Source organism: Lissotriton helveticus, chromosome 1_1, assembly GCF_964261635.1.
Source record: "Lissotriton helveticus chromosome 1_1, aLisHel1.1, whole genome shotgun sequence".
NCBI classification, from domain to species: domain Eukaryota; kingdom Metazoa; phylum Chordata; class Amphibia; order Caudata; family Salamandridae; genus Lissotriton; species Lissotriton helveticus.
In genome coordinates, this window is record NC_136057.1 from 1,909,626,417 (window position 1) to 1,909,638,585 (window position 12,169).

The 12,169-nt window shown below is 42.4% G+C and overlaps 1 protein-coding gene across 1 annotated transcript in view; it reads left to right on the top strand.

Moving 5' to 3' along the window:
• HMGCS2 (3-hydroxy-3-methylglutaryl-CoA synthase 2) overlaps nucleotides 1-12,169 on the top strand; it is a 68,794-nt gene that overhangs the window by 45,708 nt on the left and 10,917 nt on the right. The window contains exons 5-7 of the mRNA XM_078643017.1: nucleotides 3,558-3,726; nucleotides 3,810-3,980; nucleotides 9,795-9,901. Coding sequence (XP_078499143.1) covers nucleotides 3,558-3,726; nucleotides 3,810-3,980; nucleotides 9,795-9,901 — 447 coding nt within the window. The remainder of the gene's footprint in view (nucleotides 1-3,557; nucleotides 3,727-3,809; nucleotides 3,981-9,794; nucleotides 9,902-12,169) is intronic.

Below are 12,169 nucleotides of genomic sequence, written 5' to 3' on the forward strand. Positions count from 1 at the left end.
TCATCCAATGCAATCACAGCCATCGACTTAACCCACCAAACCACTTTGAGCATTTTCCACTAAATAAAGACCCTCTAAATTAATTTGCAACCATCTCCAACCAAACACATCTCCCCATGCTCAACTTCGCTCCGTGGAAAAAGCCAACTTCCATCCAACTCCTTCTCAATGACATCCCCCTGGCGCAAGGCGCCTTCCATTCAATCCCATCTCAAGAATCTCTTCTCACACCAAAAACTTTTTTTCCAATTCAACCTCAGATGTTTTCTTATTCAACTAAACTACTTCTGCACCATCCCACCACAAACTCCATACCAATGTTAATCTAACCTTATCCAACCCTCCACTTCTCCCAAAAAACAACTTAAATCCTGGCATAACAACTTTCATTCCATCTTATTTCATCCGTCTCATTCTATACAACTTTCATTCCAGTGATGTCCATCTGAAACTACACCGCTTTGTCTTTCCAGTATTAACCACCTCCAAACAACCAACAGTTTAATCATGCCAACATTCTCTTGTTGAAACCGCACCATTTACTAACCAATTAACTGAGTGTGCTTGTGACCATTTTCACTTCAAATACTGCCACACAGCTATGCAGACACTCAACAAGCCAGGAACTCACACCGTCGATCACTCACCATAGTCATCCCATGTAAAGTGATTGCAATGCCTTCTTGCTCCCAGTCTGGATATCAGAGCTCTATAGATCAATACATACACGAGACCAGGCCTCCCTCTCACACCCTTACACATACTCTGTTACAGCCGTATGCTTTTCTTCAAATAATACCTCTCTCTTCCTCCTGCCTTTTATTGCTTGTTTTCTTGTGCTTCCCTCTTGTTTCCTCTCTTGTTGTTTCTTACCGTGGGGTAGAGGGGCACTGAGTGCGGTAGACTGGTAGAGGATTCAAGATTCTGCACATTAAGTGGGAGAAGGAGTTGGCTGGAGTGCCTCTTTGGGTTTGACCCAGGTGGGTAGTCTGAGATCAGTGTTTTCCTCAGCATTGTCCTAAACAGTAAAAAATGTGGAGTAAAATTAGAGCAGGTCAGATGCGCAGAGGGTTGTCTGTTTTGTAATTCCTGCCTGGCACTGCACTGGCATTGCGCTGTTCCCCTGTTCTGTTGAGAATGTTCTACTTTGTAGGGGATGCAACAGGTCTTTATGATGATGGGTAGCTAATGTAGATCCACCAGATGTAATCTTATTTCTTCAGTCGCCTGAGATGGTGAGAGGCCTATGGGATTCACCACCCAATTGAGATAAGACAAGAGCACCAGCTGTGGGTCTGCAGAGAGATATGGCTTGATTTTCTCTATCAACGATATCTGGTATTTATCTATCTGGTTTGTTTTTGAACAATCTTTTGAAGGGGAGGTCAGTGGCAGTGGTGACTGTGAGTGATTTGTATTGTCTGATCTTATCTATATTTTCTGTGAAGAAAGTGACCATGTTGTTGTACATTTCTCAAAGTAGGTGATGGGTGTGTATTGCATGAGGATGATGCAGTATGTCATGCTTAACTGAGCTCTGCTTCTATTGATGTCTTCAGTGGTGGCTGAATTGCCGTCTATAGCTCTAACTTTAATTATAAGGTTTCTTCAGGAGGAACAGCAAATTTTAAACTTCGGAATGCATTTTGTGCCATTTTCCTTATTGTTTGCATATGGAGCACTTCTTGTCAAAAAGTACATTTGTAGGTTATAATTTAAGCGCTGTGTCAATGATGGCTTTTATGGTGATTCTAAGACAGTACAGGACTGACAGAACATTAGCGAGGGTAGCTTAGTTGGTGATAGGGTACGGTCATGCTTGAGTGTGTCAATGGTGAGTAAACTTTAAAGGAATGATAATGATTCCTCGCTGGTTTTAGTTGCACTTGTGATGTATGAACAATGGCATGGCAAAGGGATGGATGGATGGACAATGGGATGGTAGAGTGATCAACCTTATTCAGTTTGTTGAGTAAGGATGAAGGTGATTGCCCTACTGTCATGAATGTATGTTAGCCCTTGACACGCGGGTGATGGTGCCACTCTCATTTTCTTGGAGGACCTGTCCACTGGGATTTTAAACTCGGCAAGTGGGATGTTGATGGTCTGGTTGATGGAAGGGTTCATGGTGAGTTTTCCCCTTATGATAGGAGAGTGCATGGGTGGTAGCAAGGATGCGAGGTACTAGGGCTCCTGGAGAATGCAGATATTAGGAATCGCCAGAGATTTTCAGTACTCCTCTGGGTTTCTTTAATGAATATGTTTTAAGCTGTGGACACTGGATATGAGGACATCTAAATGTATGAAGAGTTGGAGGTGACCCAAAAATCAGTGATCAATAGTTTATCTTTGCTGAGCGTGATGAGGGTACCTCACTGCTAAATCAGCTGCAGGGCACATTAAAAAGAGAACTACTGTAAGCAAGAAGCAACAAGCCTAATTGTCTCACGGTGGCTTCCTTTAGATGATGAGTCGGATCGGGATATAGGTGAGGTTGATGTTATGAGGCACTGTGTTTATCTTGTATGTGCAGCATGTTTGTGTGTGGAAGTGATGTAGGAATTGAGCACACAGAACCTGAAATTAGACCCATGATGGGTTTTAACTGGTACAGCAGAAACGCCTTTGGCTTTCATAGGCTCAACACGAACAAAGCCACGTTGCCATGTGAGCAAGAGTGATTTAACTGTGCTGCGGCCTGACAAAGGTCTTCTAAGGCTTTTGCTGATTGGCAGATGTCTGGGAATGCTGAGCATGTTGCCTGCCTGGTGCTCTAGGAAATATGTGTCTGCTTCTTAAGATGTACCTGGTCATGGGAAAGAAGAGGACTTACATGGGCTTTCTGTTGGGTTCCTGATTGGTTGTCAGCGGATTTCTGGGCGACATTATGATTGAGGGAAAGTTGCTTTATGGTTTTCCCTATTTGGCAAGCAGGGGATGTGCAGAAGAAGTCAGCATTTCACGTTTTTGAGCATCACTTTTAGCAGGCTGTCCCTCACTTCCGTGCCTCCCTCTGCTTTTCTTCTCAACTGTCTCTATATCCCTGGATGTAAACCTGTCACTCTTTCTCTCACATTCTCACACCAACCAGCAAAGTGAATTGCCTCTTCATACTGTGCGATTTTTATTATGTCTCTAATGCTGTTACCTCCCATACCTTTTTCTATTCCTCGATGTCACTTGTCTCTTCTGCGGGTAGGCTAGCCTCAGAATGTCTGTTAGTTGTGAAATCTAGTATGTCTTGTTCTTACTTCATCTGCAATACCTTCTTGCATTATTTTCTGTCTTTCATTGGGTGCTTTGTTATCTTTTACATCTGATCTTCATTGATTTCGTCTCTTGTTCATATTCACCTTTCGGTCTCTCTGTGAGTGTTTTCTGTCAAGCATCCCTGCCTCTCCTTTGCCGCTTGTGATTGGGTGTTTCATTGAGTTTCTTATTGCCTCACTTCTGTCTCTTCACCGCCTTCCCAGTGAGTGTCTTGCTGCGTGTTAAGCCCATCTTTCTCTGCCTGTCTCTCTGCTTGCAGTGTTTTACTCCCCTTGTTCTCTTCCCAGATGCCATCTCTGAGCCCTTCACCCTGAATGATTTCCAACACATGATCTTCCACACTCCCTTCTGTAAGCTAATTCAGAAGTCCTTCGCTCGATTGATGCTCAACGACTTCCTCAGTGACCCCAATGCCAATACAGATTCGGGGATATATAAGGGCTTGCAAGCCTTCAGGTGAGGAAAAATGAAGTTAAAGTGCCTTTCCAATTTGATTTGTTTGATCTTTAGCAAATTAATACAACTACTTCTCTCTCTAGGAATTTAAAGCTGCAAGACACGTATTCCAACAAAGAGGTGGAGAAAGCGTTCTTGAAAGCCAGTCAAGGTGTCTTTAACCAGAAAACTAAGCCATCACTTCTGCTCGCCACACAAAATGGGAACATGTACACACCTTCTGTATATGGCTGCCTCGCCTCAGTTCTTGCACAGTGAGTACAGACCAATACAATACCTGATTGATCAGTAAGGAGCTTAAGTACACATTAGACAGAAACATGATAGTAATGTAGGCATAAAAATCATCAACAAAAACCAGAAAGTGGGGTAAGAGTTCAGCATGCTCCATTGCCATAGAACAAGGACTGGTTTTGTATATTATAGTACCTGCCTGAACACAGAAACACCTCAATATATTTAAACACTTTTACACCTGCTCGAATCCCTGAGAGGGCAATACTAAAATTGGAAATTATTCTATGGTTTAACAGGCAACGACCTGAGCATCCGGTTTTTGACTGGCAATTGCTGATAGGGCAGAGAAGGTGTATATTGGGTGTTATAGCAGTTTGTGTTTTGTTCCTCTGGCTCATTAGGACTGCAGCACGGATTTCACCACTTATTTCTTGTGTAAAAAGTGGCAGTAAGGCAAACAAGTAGCCAATCACCCCCCTGAGAAGTTTCAGCTACAGACTCCTCAACGTTAATTTTACGGACAACCTTATGGTCTAACATAAAGGCAGTACAGGCGGACAGCAATACCAACTGGAAATATTACGCATAGAGAAAGACAAGACAGACAGTATCATCAAGAATCAGCTTGATAACTTTGATTTGACTTGGATGTAAAATGTAGAGAATAAGAGAAGAAAGAACAATCTGCGGCCACCTGGTGTCAATGAAGATACTTAGATGAATATCAGAAGCTTCCTGTTACAATATTTTCCATGTTAACCTCTGATGGTAAGTTGTACATTCAGAAGATTTACAGAATCCCCTCAATGATAAAAAAGATATACCAAAGGACGAGACGTGTTATTAATAGTCCAATGAGTCACAGTAATCTTCATGGAAAGGGAGAATATACAACTCTTCCAGAACTATTGCACAGGGATGACTGACTAGAGAATAAAAACTCACTATGATGAATGAACTTGAAAATGGCATAAACACTGTATATGGACATTGAAGGCTACATACCAAGGAAACACAACAGCTTTTAGTTAGTCACAACAAACCGCTATCTATAACATACATGTGGCATTTAATCCCAAATTCTTCAAAGGATGTTGTCGCTGTCCTTCATTTTGCTTGATGCATATGCTTCTGTATGAGGCTTATTGTTCCTCTAGCTGTTAATTTAGCTTTGGTGGATGGGTTGCCAATCTGTTGGATAGGTGGAGGCCATGGCAGCCTGTAACCACAAATAGTGGTCCCCGCCTAAAATGTACAATACCAGCATGTACTTCTTTGCAGGAACAAATTATCAACAAGGATGTTTCTTTCTGAAAACTAAAAATGAACCCTAGATGTGCTGGGAGTTTTCTCTCAGGTTGTGTGGATTATAATTACTTTGCTCCTGTCCCAACGTTTATGAAAGCCAAAGCAACAATGAGTGAATGGCAGTAAAATAAGGTTAAACAAGAAAAATCCAAAGTTCAAGTTTTAGAGGACAACATTGGCAGAGATTAAAATCCTCAATTACTGACATACTCGCAATAAACTGCATAGAATTTGAGGAGGATAGGAAACTTTGCAATGTTGACAGCACCAAACCAAAATTTTGAGGGCCAAATGTTACTTTTTTTGGAAAGAACACATAATGTATATAAAACTAGACCAAAAAGGGCAGGACCACAGAGGTGAAGTGATGCATCCTGGAAGGGCATTTAGAGATTATGATATTGAGGTAAAGGGTCGTAATGAGGAGCATCAATTATTTGAAATGGACCCCACTCATCCTGTTGTCACCGAAGACTACATGGAATTATTGGTCTTCTCAATTGCTACTAAGTGATTGATATGAACTTGCAAAATTTGCATTTTTCATGGCGAAGTATCATGGCCAGGTGGGTTAACCAGTGACTTCCTTTTCATGCCAGTAACACAATTCACTTCAAAATTGTTATATCTCCATAATGCATTTTCTAGAGAAGAAACATCATCTATCAATTCATTGACACACTGGTCATTCCTTTTCAAGTTGGGACTCCAGGCTTACAAAAAACAAGGGTTGATCGCCGCTTTAAAGTTAAATCAGAACATTTTATAACCCTATTATTTAAGAGTTTTGAAAAGGCCGGTAGAGAAAATGGGTGCCAAAACCAACTGGATGTTACGCAGTGAATGCCGTGCTTCTAACAATATTTTGTGTTTTCTGAAAAATAGCTGATGGAAAAGTTATCTATGAAATGTGTCCACCCTTCACATTTGCTGTAGCAAGAAACCTTTAGAAATCCTGATGCACATCACATGCAATTGGTTTTCATAAACTGGGGGCCAGATTTATCAAGGTTTTGCACCGCCCTTGCACCGCCCTTGCACCACACCAGGGACGCAAGGGCTACACAAAACCTACATGAGATTTATCAAGCGAAGCAAAGCCACCTTGCATGGCCCGGCATGGCTTGATAAATCTAGAGTAGGGCAAGACAGTGCAAATTGCTGCCTTGTGTTAGTCAGCCCCAGGGAGGCATTCCATGGGTTTTTGGTGAATTCCCAGATTTACCAGTAGTGGTAGACTTCGGAATGCATCAAAATGCTATGCCTCCCCAGGTGAGGAATAACGGGGCGAATTATCTTTATTTCTCCTAACGTTTTCCTCTTTTTACGTGTGCTGCCTTCTGTAGCACACGTAGAAAGACGAAAATACCTTCCAGGATTGTTTTTCTGCAGAAAGGTGCCTCTTCCTGCACAAAAACAATCCTGCCTACAAGGCAGGTTCCCCTGCACCATGGTGGAAGGGTGCCTGCATTGGCGCTAGGCAGTTAAAAGTGAGCCAGCACTAGGAAAGGACAGGAATGCTCCATATAATGTTAAATATGGCACATTCCTGCCCTTTCACGCAGCACGGTAAGGTGGCTTGTTGCCTTACACTGCATGAAAAAATGATAAATATGGGCCTCAATGTGTTAAGGTAGTCTTTTGTCATCCTAGCAGTAGGCCGTGGCTGTACAATGACCCTAATGATGACTGCAATCATTGATGAAAATATCTCCAATCTGTTGCAGTAACTATAGGAGTAGCTGCACTAGATTTATTTGTTTGTATCATTACAGTATTTTTTTAAGTGCATATAATTTACATACATTTACAATCTTAAATTTACTACACACAATTTGCATTCAAGGTAGCATCTGTGTGACAGATTTCAAAGAAGACACTTCTCTTTCAGTATTATGTGCAAAGCTCTTGATGGCATCTTATAAACTCCCCTGCTTCCACCTTGTCTCCTGCCAGGAGACCAAGTCCCATTATCTGTCTCTCGTGGATCCTTCTCTCCAAACTCTACTGCCTCATTGGAAGCAATCCTCGTCATTCCTGTCACAGTCTATCATATGCGGGTATTTGCAGTTTTCCATAATCTGACGCGGTATCGGTTAGCTGCCTTCAGCCCTGATCTTAACCATGTGCTTTATTTTTGAGGCTCCCTGGATGTAATGATGGATGGGCACTCATTACTCCTTCAGTAGCATTCTAGTTGCTCTGAGGTTAGGCTTCCCAAACTTTGTACAGAAAACCTCAGCCCTTTGTCATTGCCACAACACATAAATGGTGCCGCCTCTCTTGTCATGACATCGTCAATACTTAGGTTGGTTTGCTAGCAACATCATGCATAGCTCTTCTAGTGTCCATCGTAATGTATGAAATATCTTACATAGCGTTAGCTTCAGTCTCACTTCTGTCATCATTCTCTGTTGTGTTTTCATTAATTTTTGCCACCATTTGCCACCAAATTCCTGTCTTACTGCATGGATGTCAATCTACCAGAATGCCAGGTACAGTGAACGTGACACCACTGTATCTTTAACTCCAGATAACATTACAAGGTTTCCCCCTGTCCCATCCACTGCCACTCAGTAGCATCTGATTTGCTGCTGTTGGGATGGAGAAGAGGTTGGAGTAAAAGGAGTAAAAAACAATACAGAAAGTAATCCTGCCTCTTAGAGGCCTGTCTACACTCTGTGCCTGCAGCTGGCATCATTCCTCCTTAAACAAGGGGTAGCCAGGGCAGCTATGGATATTAAGGGAAAACAAGGGGTTGCAACTGCTCAATCTGGCTTCCCCTAATTGACATCCATGTTTTACTGCCATTCCCACTGCTATATTATTGTTTGGCTGTTTTCTCTATATGTGTTGTATGTATATCTACATATGGTATTTCTATAATGCACACCTAGCCAAAAGGCAGGGGAGAGCCGTACATGGTCAAATACAAAGGCAAGCAAAAAGTAAGCGAGTAATAAGAGAGAACTCTGGATTGTGGACAGTTAATGCATTGTGATGTAGTGCTCTTTAAAGAGTGGGTCTACAACTCTCCTAAATTGGAGTAGCGAAGGGCTGGCCCTGATGGATATGGGGCTTTTGTTCCATTTCCTAGAGTTATGGATGGAAAAGGCCTGCTTTCTTGTTTTTAGATTTCTACACTTCTTTGTCTGCAGTCTGATGGTACCCTGACTGTGGGTGTGCTGAGAACCACCAGGGATGGTGAGCTTGTCTGCAAGATGAGAGGGAGCGGTGGCCCTGGTGCCTTTGTAAGTGATGCAGCTGGTATTGATGACTTTACAAGACGGCCAGGGGATCCACTGGAGCTTCTTCAGGGTGTGAGAGATGTGATTATATTTCTTCAGGCCGCTAAGTGTTCAGATACTAGACATTTGTAGTTGTCACATTTGTTTATCCTGTCACAGAGCACTACGTTATTTAGTAAATAGACTCCCTTTCTTTCTTGATGCCATATCCAGTGCATCTGCTGCATGTCCTTCTATGCTTAATCACTTAAGACTCTGAATTCTGCTCTGAGTTTTGGAAAGTCTTTTCCTCACCAAGTTGCACAATATGTCATAATGTTTTCATCAGTCCATTTTTCTATTTAATCTCCTGTTTTTCCTATCATGACAGCCCTTGTGTCCCATTGAGGAACTTCTGTAGATCTGCAGAAAGATGTCCATCACATAAATGTGTTACCTCTTTCATTATAAAGAGCAGGTTGTTGTTGATATTTGATAGGTCTTCACAACAGATCTCTGAGAACATTGCTATCCATCGAGCCATGCGGTGGATTAGTAACCTTTGCTGTCCAACATCATTCTCCCCCATTACCCATCTCACTGTTTAAGTCTGGATATCCCAATTTGGTAAATTCACATGCTGAACATTAAGAAGATTCTACAAAGGAGGTAGTAAGAGATCAAATGGTCACTTCTTAAAGCAGTTGTGTCCAAGCTCTCCCATTGCATCTTGGTGCAATCAGAGACAGGTGGTTTAGTGTTTCTACTCATCTTTCCCAATCCATGCTTGTGACAGAGGGCCCTCCCTGGTGCATGTATTCGAGGATCACTTCTTTGGGAAATGTACTTTTGCAGGTCTCAATATCACCAAAGAATTATTAAGCTAATTGGAAAAAAATTAAAGTGTCACATGGGAAAATCATCAACAGACCATATGTATAAGCACAGTGTTAATACAAGTAAACACAACACAAGAAACTTCATAGCAGAGTTCTCTACCTGCAGTAAGACCAATGGGGTTGACTAAGGGGAGTCATTAGCAGCTGATCAATTTGATTTGGAGTGCACATAATATTCAGTTACATACTCTACATATATTTTTCAGTGGTATTCTACTTAGGATGAGAAAGGAATCTGGTCTTTCTAGGATTACAGGAATATCTGGAAAGTGAGAAGTGGACATGAAGGTCCATATATCTCCTTTGAGCTATACCAAGTATGCAGCAATGTAAAGATGCTGATGACCTTAATATATGATGGTATGATAAAGATTCCACTTTTGCATTTTTTCCGCAGAAATTCAGCAGAGCAGCTTGCTGGGTCAAGAATCGGTGCATTTTCCTATGGATCCGGCTTAGCCTCAAGCATGTTTTCTATGAAAGTCTCTCAAAACACTGCACCAAGTGAGTGTCTCATTCCACCTTTTTGCCTCTCTCTCTCCCAGACTACTCTAGTTAAATATGTAGCCAAAAACATGGTCAACCTTTGGTCACATATGGCTGAACATTGATGAACTTTCAATAACTATGTTACATTCCTGAACGAAAAAACAATAAATGTTTGTTCTTTAAAAATATATGATTTTAAAATCGTTATCTTTAGTCTGTCTCCAACCACTCACATTGGGCCCGATGTAGGTAAATTAGATTTACCGATTCATAAATACCGAATTTTACCGATTCGGTATTCATGAATCGGTAAATCTAATGTAGGTCATTTTTCTGTAAAAAATACCAAATCGGTAGGATTCAGTATTTACTGATTCTGTAATTACAGAATCGGTAAAATTACCGAATTGCCAAGGGGGACAGGGTGTCAGTTTGACACCCTGTTGCACCCCTGTTTGTGGCTTGTGTGCCATGTGACACACATACATGCCCTGAGGGCATGTATGTGTGCCACTTGGCACAGGTGTACATGCACAGATGTGCATGTACACAGGTATTCGTTATTTACCATGCAACAGTATTACATGGTAAATAACGAATCGGTAAGGGCCTGTGGCACTGTTTTCAGTGCCACCTACATATTGACTTACCGATTCGGTACATTTACAGAATCAGTATTTTACCGAATCGGTAAATTTACCGATTCGGTAAATATACCGAATCTGTAAATTCTAAGGCCCCTACATCTCCATTTGCAAATACCGGTCGGTAACGGCCGAAATCGGCCGTTACCGACCGGTATTTGCCGACCTACATCTGGCCCCTTGTCTTTTGGGGATCGCAGAGTATTTGGAAATCTGGTATTGGTAGGCCATGGTTCACAGAGCTAGCAGGGTAATTATATCAGAAGGTCTGCCCTGTTTGAGCAGTCGTTCTCATGCATATTTCCCCTCCTTGGGATCAATGGATGAAAAGTCTTGGCTGGAAATGTCATCAATGTTCCCATTTACAGGAAGGAATGGGAAACATCCTTTACAACGCAACTTTTACCACGCAGTGCCTTTACGACGCAACTTTTACAACGCAAACCATTACAACGCATTGCACTGGGGGCGCTCTAGGATAGGAAATAAGTTTAATTTACTATCCAACACCTTCCCTAGTGTCCACGGGGACTGGAGTTGGAATAGTAAATTAAACTATTCACTATCCAGCACCCCAAAGCGCTATGCGTTGTAAAGGTTTGCGTTGTAAAAACCGCGTTGTAAAGGCATGCGATGTAAAAGCATGCGTTGTAATGTCATACATCCGGAAGGAATCTCCCTGCGTATCAGGGCAATTGAGTTTTTTGTATTTTAGAAATAAACCCCTGCTTTGGCTGTTTGTTTTTATGAAGTGCAACAAACAGTGCCAACAGGCTGCCAAGGCTTGTTATCTTTCTGATATTATATTTGCATACCACCTGCCAAACTTTCAATTACACTTGTTATTCCCAGAAATCTGTTCTTCTCATTCTCCATTGAATCCTCTCTTGCTATCCACCCATGATCTGTTCAATTATTTACTACATTTATCTCTCCATCAATCCTTTAGTATCCTTTCACAGCTGTGTCTCAACACACCCATTCATCCATTACACACGTGTGCCGTCCTTCTTGCACACATTCATCGACAAAGTAATCCCATAAACCCTCTATTGTCTTTTCCAAACCCTAATCTTTCTATTACTCGACCCTCTCCCCCTTTTCTTATACCAGGGTTTCTCTACCACTCCCACAGTTATGATTATCCACATAGGTCGCTGTTCTTGTGGTTTACATGAATAAATGTCTATAACTGAAGTTGGTGTCTTCCAAAACTATTAAGACCTTAAGGATGATAGTCTATATATATATATGGTCTGCTATTCAAAATTAGTGCCATCGGAGGAGGAGCCTAGCTCGCGGCCGTGATGGTCGCCCTTTAGCTCGGCTCCCGCAGCCCTCCATCCTGACTGCCTATCCTGTCTTTTATCCTGTCCCGGGACGGCACACTTTTGGGGAACTGGAAACATTACGGCTTGTTTGTGCTTACCATCTGACCCCGGGGACTCGACGTGCAGTGGCTCCGGAGTTCTGGCCTCCGAGAGATCGGGGCCTCTGCGAGACTTGGACCGGGACCTGGCCGGTGGGACCCGACGGCTCTCGGCCTCGGCCGAGAGCGAGAACCAGTGTTGGGAGCCGATGTGCGAAGATCCCGGCGATCCTGAACCGGACCTGCCCTGGTGGTCGCATGGCCGACGTG